Genomic DNA, 19,146 nt, shown 5'->3' on the forward strand with positions numbered 1-19,146 from the left:
AGGGAGTCCATAAAGGGAGTGCCTCCATCCCCCAATGTTTCCAATGGGAGCTAATAGGAGATGGGGGCTACACCTTTGAGGGTCCATAACTTTGGACCCCCTGAACCAAACTTCACCAAACCTGGGTAGTATCATCAGTAGGGTCTCACCCAGACCAACACTTACTATGTTGGTTCTGCTATCTTAATAATTGCAACCCTGACAGCAGCCCCCCCCCCTAAATTTCCCCAGATTGTCCTTTTAAATCCACCCCCTTCCTGCCAATGCTTGTTTTCTTTCTTTCTTTTATTCTCTCAATGCCTAATAAAAGTTGTTTTTATATTATTATTATTATTATTATTATTATTATTATTATTATTATTATTATTATTATTATTATTATTATTATTTATTAAATCCACCCCCTTCGGCATGGATTTAAAGGGAGAATCTGATGTCCCCAGTTTAAACATTGAAAGTATTTATGCCTAATAAAGGTTTTGGATTTGGACATTGAAAGTGATGTTGTTTCAGGGTGGGGGATAATCCATCCCAAAACAGCATCACTTTCAATATTGTTTAAACTGCGGACCACAGATTCTCCCTTTAAGGTGGATTTAAAAGGAGAATCTGGGCTCCCTAGTTTAAACACCACTGAAAATAATGCTGTTTGGGGGGGGGATTCCAGCATCATTTGTTTAAAATAGGGAACCCAGATTCTCCTTTTAAATCCACCTTAAAGGGAGAATCTGGGGTCCCCAGTTTAAATAACATTGAAAGTGATGCTGTTTCCCCCAACTGGAGGGACTGGATACAACACCATAAAATGTTTTCATAGCAGTAATAAAACATTTTGAAAGCATTTTGAAAATGTTTTCAAAAAAATATTTCTGCTGCGTGGCATGGCCCAGTGTTCAGTTTTGTGAGTTGGGGCATGTTCTATAATGGGATGGTGACTTTGAAACGACCTGGTGGAAAAAATCATTGTTTGGTCACGGTGGGAGAGGGTGGCCGCCCGTGGTGGTGGGGGGGGGGGGGGCATCAAACTCAGGTTTTGCCCAGGGCTCCAGTTTGCCTAGGTACGCCACTGCCCAAATTGCAACCCGAAACCCACTTATTTATCGCAAAGTGCCAACATAGCAATTTAACCTGAATATTGAGGTTTTAGTTTAGAAGAAACAGTTGGCTCCAAGGCGTGTGTTACTCGGGAGTAAGCATGGTGAAGCAACCGTGCAATGCTTCGAACAGGTGAATCAAGACCCTAGGAGGGTTTACTCAGAAGCAAGCCCCATTGCCAGCAACCAAGCTTACTCCAAGGTAAAGGATCGCACTTTCTTTCTTCCCATGAAAATCAGTGGGGTTTAACAGCGCTTAACCTACACTGCTTCCCCAAAACTAGGTGTCAAAGTGCAGTCTGACACTTGATGTGCGACACAACACTTTCATTACACACAATACATAATGCTTTCCCATTGCGTTCAATCACTCCAAATAACTCTGTCCAGGCCTCTTGGAATGATCTTCCACTATCTGTTTTAGCTTTTTTTGCTGTACTCATTTTTGGGTGTTCAAGACTTGGAGTCTACAAAATACAAAATTTAAAAAAAATTCAGCACCCAATACAAATCTACCCCTATATCAAAAATAATTAACACTATTAGTTAACAGTAAAGAAATGGATATTCCCTGAATCAACAATCTACGGCAGTGATTCTCAGTTGGGTTTCCTTTTGAATTTGCTGACCACCAGAAGTGATAATGTTTATTCAATGCTGGGGAAACGATACTTATACAAGCAGTGATTTTATTGTTTAATTTAATAGGGAATAGAATTTGAATTGGTGTTTTTAACAACTAAATTAAACAAGGAGAATATTTTGTAATGGACCTCTATGTCCCACATTTGCCTCTGCCAGAATGAAGGACATCAAGAAGGACTTCTGCAACTATAGGCCTGATGCCCTGAATGATGAGGTGAGTGAACAGAATCATGAAGCCACAAATTTTCCTGATGTTGAGTGGCATGAGGCCAAGAATACTTGAACTCGGAGCAACATAAGAGTGACTGTCCAAAAGGGCTGGAGGGGTTCGCCATCCTTTGTCACTGATGGAGATTTCTGCACTGGTCCCACAAGGACTGCAATAGATGGCCTAGGCCAGGGGTAGGGAACCTGCGGCTCTCCAGATGTTCAGGAACTACAATTCCCATCAGCCTCTGTCAGCATGGCCAATTGGCCATGCTGGTAGGGGCTGATGGGAATTGTAGTTCCTGAACATCTGGAGAGCCGCAGGTTCCCTACCCCTGGCCTAAGCTGTGGCAATAACAAGTGATGAGAGTGACTTTGATATGAGGATTCACAACTCCTGGAGTGACTCGGATGAGTGTAAGAGTCAGACTCAAGCCAGTTAATAGATGAGCAGGAGCATCAACACAAAGCCCCGCCCTCAGGGGGTCAGTGGGAGACTGACATCAACATCTCAGTACCGAGGTTCTTTGGTCACTTGCGGAGCTCAGGGAGTGATCCCGGCATCGATCCCAACCATCAGCAGATTTTCTCAACCAAGACAAGGAAGAGGACTTGGGCGAATGGCGACAATGGTCCCTGAGGGATCCTGGGTTACAACTGCAGGAAGAGATGGGGTCTTCCTTGAAGGGGACTGGGAACCCATCCAATGAGACCTCTTGAAAGTCCCTTGAGGGGATTGAGCCCTCTCCACTGGTTTAGAGTGTTCCTTCAGTTTAGCCAGTGGAGAAAGGGGAAAAGTCTCATCCAGCTGGGTAGATAAAGGCACCAGTGTTGAGGAGACCAAAATGGCTTTGAAAGACTTACCCCCTGAGTGAGCCACCAGGTCGGGAGCCAAAGACCTCTCATAGAGGATAGCCTTGAGCCTTAATGCATGCCCCTGATGGGCCTTAGGGGCGAGCTGGGAACATGCCTTACGGGTGAGCTGGGACCCTCTCCCAGGCAAAGAAGACAGTTCAAATGACCATCTTTTTCGTCATCTTTTCTCTGCACTTGGAGAACTTCTGAAAGGGAGCAGAGCTCTTCAATCCATGTTGGCTTACAAAATGGACACAGCACAAGCCAAACACAGAGGAACATCAAAAAGCATGTCCTCTGAAAGCAACAATAAAAAGAAGGGACTGCTCCCTCCCCTTATGACCATTTTGGCAGGAAATCTTCCTACCTATGGCTCCAAGGGGGAGGGAGCACTCTGTTGCTAGGAGCATGCCTAAAGAAAACCTTGCTACTCTTCTCTGTGGCAGGTCTGTGCGTGTGCAGTCCCATGTGGAACTGCACACAAGACCACAAAGATGAAGTTCCGTTCCTTCAACAGCAATCTTCCCTCACTCCTTTCCTGGGATTAACCGTGATATATGGTTATAGAATCACAATGTACTATGGAATCACAGATTAAAGTATTATGGCCACATGAAAAGCTAAAAACTGAAACAGATTTGCAAAGCACAGTTATGTGAACAGCCATTTTTTAAGTTAATATGGATGAAACAGAATCATGGTTAGTCCTGGGAAGGAACCATTGGGAATAGTCCTGCCTAAGACCTTTGGGTGCTTTCACCACTTCATTACTGAGCCAGACAGACTGCTAGTTGGACACAGTATAAAATATCTTCATATACAGCACTCAGTCTCGTGTCCACACATATAGAGAGGTAGGTAGGACTGAGTTCCACCACTGACATCAAGACTACATGAGATCAGATTCTCAGCAACCTACTTTGTACCTGCATGTTGGATAGCATGCAGAAATTGGCCACCCTGAGAAATACAGTACCGTGAATTATGTAAATAGTAGAAAACAAACATTATCCTGAAATTACAAGTACAGGTTGCCAAAACAAGTGTTAAGAATAGTTTTTAGTGAGGAAGCTTCACTAAAACTAACTCAGTATTCTGGTACAGTATTTAGTATTAATCTTTCAAAGTATCTTCCATGATAAAGACTATCAACACCTATTGGGCTCTGATAGCTAAATGAAAACTCAATGTATAGGATACTAGTTACTGAGGGACTGACACAGGAGAGTTGTTGCTTTCATGCTCAGCTGTGCACTTATCACTGTTTCAGATTGTTAATTTCTGCATATTGAAGAGATAACCAAAGAATAAAACATTCAGGGCCATTTTTGTTCTCTTTATAAGTACATTTTCCTGGAATTCATGACAAATATGAATTTGTCATGTACCATCAATAATATAATCAACAAACAGTACTATCAATAATATAATCTGTCATCACATACAAATTCCACCACTGAACGTGAGTGGGTCTTCTGGGCAATAAAACACTGTCAGAGTACACCATCAGCACTTCATCCCCACATCAGAAGTTCTTAAGTAGTAAAATTAAATTGATTATCACAACAAATGTTTCAAGAAATATGTATACTCACATCATACAGGTAATACCAATAGCGACTGATAGCATGTAAAACTCTCAAAAGAAGAATAACATCTAACGAAGGATCTTCAAAAGTTATATTTTCAGGAGGTGAAGATATAAGGTAAACTTCCAAAGGATTTGAGACAGAAGGACACACTCCATCTAGAACAAGACAAAATCTATTAAATGGTGGAGAAATAGTTTGAAATATTTTTGTCAGTCGTATGCAATGTGCAATTACAATCTTGATTTTTGAACATTCAGAGATGGGATGTAATTATATGACAATTCAAGTAATTTATTTCAAAGGCATAAACTTCCTTGCTATGTATTCAGATGACCAATACATGCTTACCATGCCACAGTTCATCATGCTTTTTTGCATTTCTAGGGGATGTTTTTGTAGGAGCAGTTTGTGCTCTTCCTCTTTTGCCACCAACACAGTCTTTATTACTGTCTTCATCTTCTCGGACTGGCTTGTACCTAAAAACACGTGAAGTATGTCAGAAATGTCCTGCTGCAACTAATCAGTTCAGCAATAGAACCCAGTGAAGAAGCAGTAGCTCCTACTCACATCAATATGAACACCTTTACAAATTAAATTTAAACAAGCGAACTCAAGAGCGCTTAAAATCACATTTTCCCACAACTGGGGAAAACTGAATGCTTTGATGTGGTCAGATTCTGACTGGGATCAGCAGTGGATTTTCAAAAACTGGTCCTTCCTGGACAAACTGGTCCCCCAAAGCATCTGCACATTATTTATATACACCCACATTCAACACAAAAATTCATATTACAAAAATTCATATTACTCCCTACTGGAACACGGCCATACAGCCCAGAAACCCCACAACACCCCAACTCCAGACATTTCAGCACATCCTTGGAGTTCTTAGCCACAGCCCCTCCACCCCACAATAATTAAAGAAACCAGTTTCTTGAAGTTGGAGCAGACAAACTTATGCCTGTTTTCCATTTTTGAAAATTAAGTACTGTCTTGTGCCCTGGAACCTACTTTGTTAGGAAAACACAGAAAGCACCCACATGTGAAAGAAGTTCACTGAATTATTCTTCAAAAGCATAAGTATTATTTAGAATGTCAAATGTATTACAGTATTGAGTACAACAAATGTTATTCTGTCCACAGCGGGGAGCACCATATACACTGTCCTGAGCTCCATGGAGGAAAGATGGAATAAGTGACAAATTTAAAAATGCCCTTTAAAACCAAGGGGACCCCACTTCCTTTGTCTTACCAAATGGTATGTGTCTTTGTCCAAATGCCAGCTCTTCCTAATGGGTTGCTTTCATCATCCGTGGACTCCCTTTCCTCTTCTGCTTGCAAACTGAACTGTCTAACTGCTTGATACACTGTCATGTTATATGGCAGGAGATGTTCTCCGATGTAAAACTGCAGCCTGTGCCTCACATTCCCTGAATTCAAGAACTGAGCAGCCTAAGCAAAGTAGGAAAAGGGCAAATGTTAAAATGCCATCTAGATTGTTCCAGTATGGAAACCAATACATTGCAAGGACCTTACCAGAGATTCATCTATTTCTTCATCTGATCCATCATCATCACTATCTTCATCATCTTCCCTCACTCGTCCATAACCTTAACAGAACAGATCAAATACTGTTAACTGGCTCTTCAAAATTAAACAATGCTTCTAAAATATTCAGAGATGCCACAAGAACCACCCCAGACTATTCTCTTTCCCAGGCATGAAAAAACAGGCATCTAAGAACAATTTTAATGAACAGATTAACCTCCTGGCACATTCCAGAGCTGTGGCTTGGTATGTGGTGCTCTTGCCTCCTATTGAAACAGGGGCATGTCTACTTTTCTGGACAGGTCTACTTTTAAAGCCAGTCTTCATGGGTCAAACAGAGATCCAACGTTCTAAATACTTTGTTTTAATGGCATTCTATAGCCAGAGCTACTACAGAGATTTAAGATGCCAGTAGCCATGTATTCTGCTCTCTCTGTGCTTCCATTTATTATCATCCTGAGACTGATCATTCATGTCCTGGTCACCCAGATCAACACTTACTATCATTTTCAGTGCATATCATACACTGTCTCAGTAGGTATGTTTTAAACATTCAATTGACATTTAGAAAACAGGGTAACAGCTCTTAAGAGTCTTCCACCAGCAACAGGGCTAGTATAGAATGAGGTACGATATCACCTAGACACCAGGCCAACCTGACAGCATTCAGGGTTTCTCAAAGTTGAATTGCCCACATGTCTACAGTATTATGTCCAAATATAAAGCAGTATTTTTAAACTGGAAAAACCAGAAAGTACCAAGTTGTACGATGTTATTTAAAAAAAAAACTTCAGAGAAGAATTTTTGAAGACTTTCAATACTATGCATTCAACCCAATTTACACATCAGCAGGCACAGCAACCATCCAAGCAGAGAGGTAATAAGTAAGCCAGAGATATGAACTGGGCAAGGTAGCCCAAAAGTCTCTTTTCAGCAGTCCCCTCCAATCAATGTCTGTTCCCCAGAGGAAGCTTCAAAACCAGCTAATCCTGAAGGAACTAGCATTCAATACAATTTTCATTAAAATGAAAAGTCAGGCCAATTGCAGATAGTCTACAAAGGCTCTTTTCAATCAAACTGATTTCTTGAAGTACCACTGCACAGCTTCGAGCCACAATTAGCGCGAGTCCATACACAATGCTGCCATCACTCATTTGCAGAGTATAATTAAACAAAAAAGGTACCTCTCACTACAAGGTATCTCTCAATGGCTTGTACCAATGCAAGGGGATCTATCTTCACTGGTCCACCTTTCCACTGTTTCACATTAGCACAGTCTGGATGTCTTTGCAGCTGGCATTTTAACTGATGAGTGTTGAAAAATTTTAAAGCTTGGGATCCTCTGTTAAGAGAAAAACTCAAGATAATTTATGAAAAAACGTTGCTACAGTTATTCTATTTTCATTTTTGCATAATCAACACATAGAGTAATAAAAATAGCACCTAACTGTTGTTGATGTTATTGTTTGCCATCAAGTCACAGCTGATTTATGGCAACCCTGTAGGGTTTTTAAGGCAAAAGACATTCGAATGTGATTTGCCATTACGTGTCTCTCTGCCTCAGATCATTGCTTTTATCCCCATGTCATGACCCTGGTATTCTTCAGAGGTCTCCCATCCAAACACTAGCCAGTTTCAGGGCTGAGAGACTGTGACTGGTCCAAGGTCATCCAGCAAGGTTCCATAGAGCAAGAGAGGATTTGAATCTGGGTTTCCCAGTTCTTAGTGTGACACCTTAACCACTATACCACACTGAGTCAAGTTGGAGGTCATTAATTCATAAGGTCACCATAACTCAGAAGCAACTTGATAGCACTTAACACACACACATACACACATCTCCCTTCTAGTTTGGCCTTTCACTTTAGTTCCAATCTGTCATCTGATATCAGAATGGAAAAGTAAGAATACATCAGTTTTGTTTACAAATAATTAAATGTGGAACTGTCATTTTCGTTTTATTCTGTCCTACTTGTTTTGGCGTGTGTGCATATATGTATATATATATAAATTCATTCCTTTAGGTAACAAAGGTTCAAGTTATATATTAATTATAGGTTTTGTTATCACATTCACAACAGTCTTTCCACAACTAAGAATACAAGACTTCTGAAGTACATCCCAAATGCAAAACCCACGCTAAATATACAATCAAACATGCACATCATTGATTAAAACTCTGTATTTCCCAGCAGTAATTGCTGCACAATTTCTTGAGCTTGCTGAGCTATTTCAAAAGACAAGGCCATGAATTCAATGGCAAATATTACAACTGCAACAGAGGCCTTTTTGTATGTTATCAAGTGGGCTGCAAATTTTTGGATATCCTGGGCTGAATCCCATGAATCAATTATGCAATGCAGTGCTTCCATTTGGGACAAGGCCCTCTGTGCAGCAGAACAGCATCCTTGAATCTGGGGAAAACAAGGGTCTCAGCAGAAAAGATCTGCAGAGCCCCAATTTGTTACCCAAATATATTTCTTTACAGGCTGAGAATTTTTACACACAGCTGTGCCCTGAGAAGAAATGTTATAAGGAGTTTGACTGAGCTTTAACAATTTTCCCATTTTAGACTGCTGGTCTGGCATGTGAAGGCGGCATGGGGGTGGGAATTCTTGCATGGATCCATTTATTAAACTCATTTGGAACAAAGCAAAATTTAAAAACGTACGGTAACTTCACAAGAATGAAGGTCATATCTCAAAAAGACCATTTCTTCCCAACCAGCTGTCCTATGTTAAGGGGCTGCTTGTGCAAGAGGAAACAGTCTAGGTACCGCTATCACCAGACAGGTTTAATAACTGTATCTTCATAGTTGACCCACAAGCTAAAAAAATGGCTTGAGCATGTTCTTTCTGGGGCGATACTGAGGAAGAAATTGGAAGCAAGCAGAGTTTGGTGCTGCACCATCTAAACATGGCATTCTTGCTTTGGGTCAAAAGGAGAAGAGAGTGCAAGTGCCACCCTTTGTACAATCTTAGAAGTAGGAAGCAAGGTCAAAGAAGCAGATTTCAAGGTTCCTCAGTGAGAGGTAAGTTATTACTGCAGGCAAGAGCAAACTGAGTTCTGGGCTGTCCACGCCCACGCCCACTCCCTCTCCTTCCCCCACTCACCCACCCACCTGCCAACCCAACCCAACCCTGCCTGCCACAATCAACAGAAAGGAGACTATGTGTCTCCAGTGATCAGCAGGGTCACTGGGTGCAAAGCTCACAGTAATGCAATTTTCCATTTGCAGGTGTAAGGTTAAACTAGTTCTACTATCTTTTTTATGAGTTGTAATAGAACCATCGCTATCAAGGTGTGGCAGTGAGAAATACCTGTTTTCTGGAACTTTGCTTGAGGAGACAGTTCTGCTACTGAGGTGGCATAGAGGCATGCACACACATGCTTTTTCCAGTTTGGAAGACTAACTTACTACCTAGAGTTTAAAATTAGACTAGAAAACAGAGGGCTTTCAAGTGGGCGGAAGGGTTATTTAGCTTCCCTTGTTAACCAAGATGCGTTTTGCCAGCAATTATCCTACATGTAAAGATGTTTGCATGGGCCTGTAAGAATGAAGAATCATCTCGGGAGACAATGAAGCGCTGTTTACAAGCCAAGAACCAACAAAGGCTCATGACAGAGGGGAAACCCCCAATCTCTACTGCCCCCACCCATGTCTTTTTCTGATTCAGCTGCAGCGCCCGCTTCTTCTCTTTTCACAAGGCACTTAATATTTTACTCCTCCATTCGTTGTGCATACTTTTGGTATTCTTTCCTTCTGATCCCCTCACCCACCCCAAGTGTTTCTTCCTTTCAACTATTTCGCATCTCTGTTTAGTCTTTTCTCTCACCCATCCCAGCCCTCTCAGTTTATTTTCCATTCCCCCCAATTCTCTCTCCATGAGGGACAGTGGGTTTCTAAGAAACTTTCTAAGAAACTTTTGTGGGTTTCTAAGAAACTTTCTGAATTTTCCTGCAAACTTGAGATTTCTGACCAAGTTTGCAGAAATCTTTACCTTAGGCCTGTGTGGTTCTCCCATGTGGGTTTTTTTTAGCCTGCAAAGGGGTCATACTTGGCTAATAAATACAAAATACTCTCTCTCATTCAAGGTATGCTGTCAGAGGCTTATCCTTGATTCAGGAAAAGATTCTACAGGGACAAGGAAGGTATTGTGCTGGGGCAACCACCATAAATCTAGCTAATCTTCTTTTACTTGAACAGCCAGCAAATAACATTCTATTGTTGAACAACTGGCCAAGAAGAAAAATTTCCCACACTAAGCTGACCAGATCCAAGGAAGAGTTTCAAAGTTTTTCTTTGCAATTTAAAGCACTGCTAATTTTTTGAAACCAGAAACCACCAAATTAACTGGGTAAGTTTCATATTAAACATCCTCACTCCATGCTCTCTCCATGCTCCAGATCTCTTTGCACTTATGGCTAAAGTGTTAAAGCTTCAGTTACGTTCTTTGGTAATCTAGAATGGTCTGTATGATACTACCCTGTTTCCCCAAAAATAAGATATCCCCTGAAAATAAGACATAGTAGAGGTTTTGCTGAAGTGCTAAATATAAAGCATCCTCCAAAAGTAAGGCGTAGCAAAGTTTTTGTTTGGAAGCATGCCTGTCAACCAGAGCATGCAGCTGTGGAGCGGAAAAATAAGACATCCCCTGAAAATAAGACACAGTGCATCTTTGGGAGCAAAAATTAATATGAGACACTGTCTTATTTTCGGGGAAACAGGGTACCAATAGAAGCAGTGCCTAATAAAGGTTCTAAGCAGTCATGCAAGGGCAGCTATGCAATGGACGATATATGCAATTCAGTGAACCCTTTTAGAAGGACTGAATTAGCAGAAAAAAGAATATTCTGGAAAAATTCTCTGAAAGTGAAAGTAAAAGTTTACCTGAGCATTAATCCTTACCTGCTCCCTGTTCCATTTCCACTTGGAAAGTCATGGACTTTAACTGGAAATTGCTCCATCTGACTAAGACAATTATTCATTTTGTGGACTAATGCCAACAAAGGTGCATTTTCTAATGGCTCTAATCTTCCAAGGGGTTCTTCTCCAGGAAGCTAGAATTAAAAGTTAAGTTTCATTATTAAAATTATTGTCATTTTGAAGCACTATAATCAAACATGTGAAGCCGGAGTTCACTCTACCATAAACTCGCTCCAGTAGAGGATACTTCACAATGACTATTCTAGCAGATTCTTTTGCACAAACAAGATATTTGCACAAAAGCACAGTACTTTAATTCATTTAAAAACTACAGTTTAAGTGAGACTGCCCATAAAAAAGCTACAGCAAATTTTCACTGTACAATTTGTGTTTGACAGAAAGATGCCTTTAAACAAGTTTTCTTTCAATATCTAACAGAAAAAGGGGAAAGTTACACATAGCTTCTGGTCATAAGCATTTAAAATCACTTCTTGAGTATCAAGACTGTGCATAAGTACCACAGCTATGAAGTAACCCCCATAACACTGAAGTCTGCCAGGTACTTACAGGAGAAGAGAAAAATACATGAAGAAATCTTTTCAATCTGACATCCCGGCTTACAACATCCTTTTCACTTTTGGACGTCAAGTAAAGCAGCAACTGTTTCATAAACCCACTATGCTGGATCTCAAACGAAGAGACATCAGACTCAGAGACTATACTACGGATTTCTACAAGGCACTCAACTCCACCGTCCACCTAAAAAAATGTTTTTAAAAAATATATGAGGACAAGGCATTTATTTTGGCAACCACTCCATAAATTCAAATTGAAAAAATGCGTGTGAACTCCAGAAACTTTAATACCCAAATTCTAACACATACTCAGCACCATTTTACCAGTTATGATGATACTGCTGTGAGCGCAGGATAAAGCTCTGTATCTAATGCACTATTAAATACCTATGTTCTGACTTTGTAACTCCACTGATAGCACACCCATGAAGAGGCATTTCATACAAAACTGGATGCCTAGTTTCCAGACAACTGCTTACAAAGTCACCCCAGCAGAGTTAGGACCATCACTCATTCCAGCACAAACTTAGTGTATCTACAAAGAGTACTACTTAATGTGGTCATCCCCAAATGAACTCAAGATTTCAGATTAACTGATCTTTCCTGGAAAAAGAAACTAGTTTAAAATACAGTTGCATAAAAATATGAAGGCTCCTTTTACAAAACAGTGTTATGAGATATTTTAATATCTATTGAGTGTAAAAAGTTTGATGATTCGTATAGATATATAGCAACCACCCCATTCGTTGGCCTGGAAAAAAAGCACCCTTTGATTTCACCACATTTGTTCTGTTCAAGAATGGAAGTCATTTGGGAAGCATTATTGCTGCTGCATCCCAAATGCAGTAACTGATGGCCATGCAAAATCTATATTTTCCTTAACCTGAACAGAACTCACTTGATCAACAGAGGCTCTTGTTAGAAAGAAAAACATGGCTATATTCTAAATCTAAGTAACACTTTTTACCTTTAAGACTTGGGACATGATCCATTAAGACTTGGGACAATTATCTTCTCTTCATGGACACCACAGCATGGTAGACCATCACCAAAATGAAAACAGCATGCAGACTTCCTATATTGCTCCAGCTTGCAAACAATTTGAACTCCTATTGTGTGGATCCCTCAATTTTTAGATACATCTAAATTAGAATGGATGGGGCCCACAATTTCCCCCTTTTTACAGTAGACAAATCCTTGAAGATTCTATTTGAAGATGATTAGTAGTATATAAGTAATGTGTTTTGGAAACAAAAAGATGATGTAATTGAAATTGCACTACAAGCCACTAGTCATACACAATGGTGTCTGGCAGCAACGGTCACTGATGATATATCACTGTATGCTGACAGTCAGTATAACTAGCAACCCCTCCCTCTCAAACAATCTTAACAAGCGTCACCAGCTTTAACACGTTATTAGACACTTAAGATGAAATGCATTTTAAAAACTAAAAGAGTTTGTACGTAAATGAAGAAAGATGAGACTTGCTCCCATGTACCTTACAGGCAATAACACAGCATTTTTGCTTTTCCTTTGAAAAAAATGCCTCCATATTTAACGAAAAATCCCCTAACCTGAAGGTTGAGTTGTTCAGTTGCAGTGCAAAGTCTCTGTAACACATTTAGTGCAGGGTTGCTTCCATCCATGTTCTCAGAACTAAAGTAACGCTCCACAAATCTGTGGGCTTGATCTTTAATCCAACCCTTGATTTTCTCTCTATAAGAAAGTACAGTTTAATATATTAAAAAGCTCAGTGCCTGAATGCTAAACGCACAGCTCCCCTGTGCCACTCAAGCACGTATTGACATCGTATACAAGCCTTTCATTATTACTAAGATGGGAAAGAGATAGAATCACAGAGTTGGAAGGGGCCAAACAGGCTATCTAGTCCAATCCTTGCTCAATGCAGGATCAGCCTAAAGCATCCCTGACAAATGTTCATCCAGCCACTGCTAGAAGACTGCCCGAGGGGGGTGGGGGTGGAGCAGACCTTCCCATAGTCAAGAGTCTGCTGCAAATCTGATAGCGTTCTTTTTCCTTATTCAGTCAACTATACTCCCCCACTCTACCCAATTTGTTTCCTTATTTTAAAAAATTTAACCTCTATCTTCCAGGCACTTTCATTCCTGGAAGTTCTCCATTACTAAACTTCACCCTATTACTGGGTAGTTCGTACTGTTCCCAACATGAAGTTTTTTGTCTTCTTCTTCCAACCAGATTTCATATTAATCCCCTGCTATGCCACAATGGCCACGGGCAACAGAGTTTAAAGTCTTAACGTAATAGAAGCTATCATGCCAAAAGGGAGTTCTGCATAGTAAGGATTATCTTGAGAAGTTACCTGTTGTTGGATATAGTATCCTTTGAGGCAGCTCTTGCAAGACCACTGACACCTGCTGTACGTGCTGGTTCAATGTTGTTGCTATTGGACTGTGCGCCTAGCCTCCCCCACGTTTTAGGGTTCAAACTTGCCAAAAAGGAAGATTTAGGAGACTGCGTAGCTGTAGGGCTTTTAGCTTTTTGGGGGGGAGAAAAAGACACTATCAGAACGAAAGCTGAAGTATACTGAAGTTCACCACCAGCAGACTAAACCCACTGACACTCATGTTCTTTGATAGCACATCATGACCTGAATGCCATCAACATTCTCCCCACTATAGCATGCGATTATCGTTTCCAATTACATAAATAGTAGTTCCAGATACATCTTTAAATCCATTTTGAAGAACTTGCATAGACTGTACAGATTATTCATGTACACCCACACAACAATCTAGTCACATATATATTAGACAAGTGTTGTTGAACCATACAACCTAGCAGCAGCTCCAAGTGCATTAGCAGTGACATCTGTATACTCTTAATCCATTAGGACGCACAGCAGCCTTAGTTCTATAGCACTTCAACAGCAAGCAGTTTCTTAGCATTTAGAGAACACTTGTTCTCAAAAGAATAAATATGCAAATGGAACCAAGCCAGAAAAGTGCTCCTGAAGAACTTGGGAGTGTGGAATACTTCAAAAGCCTTCGGATATCTGCTCAGCTGAAACCAATTCAGTTTTCAATACATTGTGGAAGGCTTTCATGGCCAGAATCAACTGGCTATTGTGAGTTTTCCAGGCTATGTGGCTGTGAACTGGTAGTTTTTGTTTTGAATGTTTCGCCCACATCTATGGCTGGCATCTTCAGAGGCATATTCATAATAAGATGTGTTTCTCTCCATGGCACAGTGTGGAGTGATTGTGTGGTGGGGGATATGTTTTGTCCACCTCACTGGTGGAAGGGGGGGTATGACACACAGAAATGTGCCTCACACCATCATCCAAACCTGTGAGGTGCACAAAACGTGTGAGGTCCACCACACCACAAACCTGTGAGGTGCACAAAACCTGTGAGGTCCACCACACAATCACTAAACACTGTGCCACAGAGAGCAACACATCTTACTGCAACATGCCTCTGAAGATGCCAGCCATAGATGCAGGTGAAACATTTGAAGCAAAAACTGCTATGCCGCAGCCACGTAGCCTGGGGAAACCCACAACAGCCACTTCAGTTTTCCTTTCAAAATGTCACACATTTGCATCTGGGAACATGTATTCAGATTTTCACTTGCCCTCTGCATCTAGGCTTTTAGGACATATTTCTTTCATTCTATTTGATGCAACATCAAAAACTAGAAAATGACAGTTCAAGGAATAAAGCCAGCACTCTTTTCTCAAGATTGTACTAAGGGCTTTCAAGCATGCCTCTCTTATTCACAGTGTAACAAGTCACAGTATCGCTGGCCAAGTGTATTGTCTTGGATATATAAATTTGTCCACAGGCTTACCTTGATTGTCTACTTTGTCATCATCTCTTGGCGGTGAATACTTTGGCCGTCGGGGCCCACGTTTTGGCAATCTTTTTCTTTTAAGAACATCACTTAATCGGCTACCAAAATAATTACAAAAACACCCAATGAGCCAACCTGATACGTCCAATGCTTTCAGCTTCAAGTTTTAAATATCTCTTTCAAGACATGTGATTTCAAGCAGTATCCTACTGACTAACATATCACCAAAGGCCATTTACATTTATACCTAACCTATTTTGATAGTGTTTATATATTGCTACAAGAGCTTAGAATACAGTATCTTCTCAAAAAGCAGGGAGCAGTAAAACTTAGCACTTTTACTTGACTATGGCAAAACTACGACTTAGATCTAAGAGTACAGTTCTCAGGATCCATAACATTTTAACTTGCCAAAAGTGAAAAGGTCTAACTTAGGTCCCATTTTCTTAACTGTTCTTCATTCACTCACAAAATGGCAGCTGTGGTACAAATAAGAAACATCTTTTAGGGCCAATCATCAGTCCTCTGTTGATCAGTGTTTTTCTTGGATTAAACAATATGAGAAGAGAAATCCTATATGTGTACTCCCCTGTTAAGGCTTGAACCTGATAACACAAACTAACTGGGCTTTTTCTGGAGCTTGGTAATTCACGTCCAAGTTAAGAACTTAAGTGTATATATTACTACTGACATTTTACTAAATATTACTGGCAGGGGTATTAGTGATTCAAGTTCTGCTGAATTTCAAAGACAACAGTAAAGTTAGCAACAGTCACTTTTTGCACCTTGTAAGAACAGCACTTAAATGGAAGCAACTTTTAAGGTTAGGCCAGGGGTAGGGAACCTGCGGCTCTCCAGATGTTCAGGAACTACAATTCCCATCAGCCCCTGTCAGCATGGCCAATTGGCCATGCTGGCAGGGGCTGATGGGAATTGTGGTTCCTGAACATCTGGAGAGCCGCAGGTTCCCTACCCCTGGGTTAGGCGGAACATTCCCAAACCTGCTACACTGAATACCTCATAAAAGCAATCATCATGACACTGCGATCTGTGACAGGCAGAAGTTCTCATCTTGAAATATACAAGGTATACATCATAAGCTCACAAAGCAGTGACTGATACTGGGTTTTAGAGGATGCCATAAAAATTAAACCCAGGGACAAAAGAACTGTACAACCTTTTCTGTTATTTGAAAGTCTGCTTCCAAATTACAACTTGGTAGCAAGCACAAAAGAATGACAAGAGAAATTACAACCAGCATTCTCATCTATTTTCTTCTTTTCCCATCTGGCACCCATCATCTCTGGTAGTAGAAAGTGCCATCAAGACACAACTGTCTTATGGTGACCTTGAAGGGTTTTCAAGGCATGAAACAAAGAAAAGTTGTTTGCCAATGCCTGCAATCCTTGGCCTTGCTTGCTGGTCTCCCATCCAAGTACTAACGAGGGCCAATATTGCCTTACTTCCAAAATCTGACAACATTGTACTAGCCAGGAGCATCCAGTTTGATATGATCTGTGACAGGGGCATATCTACAGAAAATGGCGCCTAGGGCAAGCGTTGAAATTGCGCACTCCCACACACACACCCCAAAATCCAACAGGTCCTCCCCATATTGGTAGGCCAGCTCTCAGGTGGCCAGGTCTACCCATTACTTTCAACCCCAATTAGACAAGCTCTTTAAGTGGCAGCAGAAGGTGGAGGTTCGTAGGGTGCACCCTGGAGGAAAAACTGCAGTGGCTTTCTGCCTTGCACAGGGGTGGTCAGGACACCCCTCATGTCATGTGGCGCCCAGAGCACATGCCCTGGCTTGCCCCACCCTAGATAGGCCAGTGACCATAAATGATGCATGTTCTTCAATGTGCATATTGAATGTTATGGGAATTTAACATGTAAAACGGGATAGTTAACTGCAATCTAAGATTTTTTTGGCATGAAGAATAGTTAGGCACACTCACCCCTGTGGACTCAGGTCCAGAGAGTCTTCCCTGCTGTGCTGTAAGCTTGGAGAACCCAAGTCTGCAGCTGCATTGCTAGCAGCAGTGGCTGTTCCAGTGCTTATCGTTGTAGTCGCACCCAGCGTTCCTGAGCCATTAGTGCATGCTTTCGGGGGACTCGTCAGCAAAGCCTCTGATTCCGCTAGATTTTTCACCTGGTGCATCACACCTTCCCGGCAAAAAACCCAAAATTTACATATTTAAAACTTGTCAAAGTCAGTTGGAGGGAGGGGGCTATTTTACAAAAAAATATTCAGTAGACATATTAACACAACAAATCAAGAGTTATCAACATGAGAAAAAGCCTATGGAATTCCTTTGCCTGCATTCTCCCTCCCTTTTGCCAAACATTTCTGCAAGCAAACCACAGCAAGTTCGGCCAGATCAGAAACTAAAGTTTGCTGCAGAAATATGTAACTTTGAGGGAAATCATGAGATGGAAACTTTCTCTCAAGTTCTTTCCGCTAACAAACCGTATGTGTTTATCTGTAAAAAAAATTCTGGGTAGTTTGCAATGGTTCTTCAAATATATATTTTTAAACATCTATACTGCACAGTCCAATTCCTGACCTACTGGACTGTTGGAGAAGTAAAATCCTCAGCATGCAGAATGAGGCTGACAGGAAGGCACTCCGCATGACAAAAGATGCAGGAGGCAACAGGAAGAGTATGGACATATAATTTTAATTTTGAGGAATTACACAGGAAGGGAGAAGCCAGAAAGCCATGGATAATATTTCACTCAAAAGATGCTTTTCCTTAACAAGGTTTTATGTCTCTATAATTGACAATATAGCTAGCTGATATTTCATTTTTTCCAAGTAACTTTATGCTGATGACCTTGGGCTAGTCACAGTTCCTTCAGAACTCTCTCAGTCTCATGTTATCTCACAAGGTTATCTGTTGTGGAAAGTGGAAGGGAAAGGAGTTTGTAAGCCGTCTTAAGTCTTACAGGAGAGAAAGGCGGGATATAAATCCAAACTCTTCATCTCTCTCTTCTGTTTAGGAGTTCATTCCATTTAGCCTTCTGATTTTCTTCACTATGAGATTTAAGCTGTATTGTCCTCAAACATTTATTTTGAAAAAACATAAAAGAATCTTATAGCAGCCTTATATGAACCAAATATATAACAAGCTTATAGTTAATGTGAGCAATTTTCTCATACCACTATGTCTTTTCTTGTATAAGATTAATAAGGCTGACCTAAACATATTTACAAATTTACCAACTACCAATTCCAATCTTATCTACCAATACAAGGAAAAAAGACAGAAATCCCTAAAAATGCAAAACAGGAGCAATATTTTAAGTTCGTTTCTGTGTTACATGCACTGTCTTTTTTAAAAGTTGCTGCTTGATCTACAGAAGCTTATTTTTTGACGACATTGCTTTAGCCCTGTCCCTGAAGCAATGGGTACTTCCTGGAACAAGTATATACGTGGGAGGAAGGAATGGATCAAATGTAAATGCCTATTGCTGAACAGTTTGCTTAGAATGTCCTCAAGTATCTCAGCTATTCAGTATGTCTCTGAAACAGCTAAATCACAGCTGCATTCACGCCAGGCGTCATGATCAGCTATAAAATTACCTTCTCTTCTGAAGTAAACACTAAAGATGTCAGGTAACTTTTGCATTAAGATTTCTGCCATCTGAAGAGCTCCAACTACTATCTTCAGGTCTTGACTTGACAGCATGGAGGCAATATGACTGCAACAGAAAATTATATTAAATTACTGGGAAAACACCATTTAGCAAAAATTATATTGTTCCTACCATATGGCTTCACTCATTCCTATTGGCAGGAAAAAATATGTAGACTCAAGTGCTATTTTACATCTCATAAGGACTCTTCTATACCTTACATAAGA

The 19,146-nt window shown here is 40.6% G+C and overlaps 1 protein-coding gene across 5 annotated transcripts in view; it reads right to left on the bottom strand.

The window, feature by feature from the left end:
* TRIP12 (thyroid hormone receptor interactor 12) overlaps positions 1-19,146 on the bottom strand; it is a 108,355-nt gene that overhangs the window by 14,399 nt on the left and 74,810 nt on the right. For 3 of the 5 annotated variants that reach the window (XM_048506496.1, XM_048506498.1, XM_048506495.1), the window contains 12 exons: positions 18,867-18,985; positions 17,239-17,446; positions 15,278-15,378; positions 13,788-13,962; positions 13,021-13,162; positions 11,436-11,627; positions 10,851-11,002; positions 7,126-7,298; positions 5,930-6,003; positions 5,646-5,845; positions 4,742-4,869; positions 4,397-4,548 (listed from right to left, as the gene is read on the bottom strand). In XM_048506496.1, coding sequence (XP_048362453.1) covers positions 4,397-4,548; positions 4,742-4,869; positions 5,646-5,845; positions 5,930-6,003; positions 7,126-7,298; positions 10,851-11,002; positions 11,436-11,627; positions 13,021-13,162; positions 13,788-13,962; positions 15,278-15,378; positions 17,239-17,446; positions 18,867-18,985 — 1,816 coding nt within the window. The remainder of the gene's footprint in view (positions 1-4,396; positions 4,549-4,741; positions 4,870-5,645; positions 5,846-5,929; positions 6,004-7,125; positions 7,299-10,850; positions 11,003-11,435; positions 11,628-13,020; positions 13,163-13,787; positions 13,963-15,277; positions 15,379-17,238; positions 17,447-18,866; positions 18,986-19,146) is intronic. The other 2 variants (XM_048506499.1, XM_048506497.1) reach the window with 1 other exon arrangement.

Source organism: Sphaerodactylus townsendi, linkage group LG08 (genome assembly GCF_021028975.2).
Source record: "Sphaerodactylus townsendi isolate TG3544 linkage group LG08, MPM_Stown_v2.3, whole genome shotgun sequence".
NCBI lineage: Eukaryota > Metazoa > Chordata > Lepidosauria > Squamata > Sphaerodactylidae > Sphaerodactylus > Sphaerodactylus townsendi.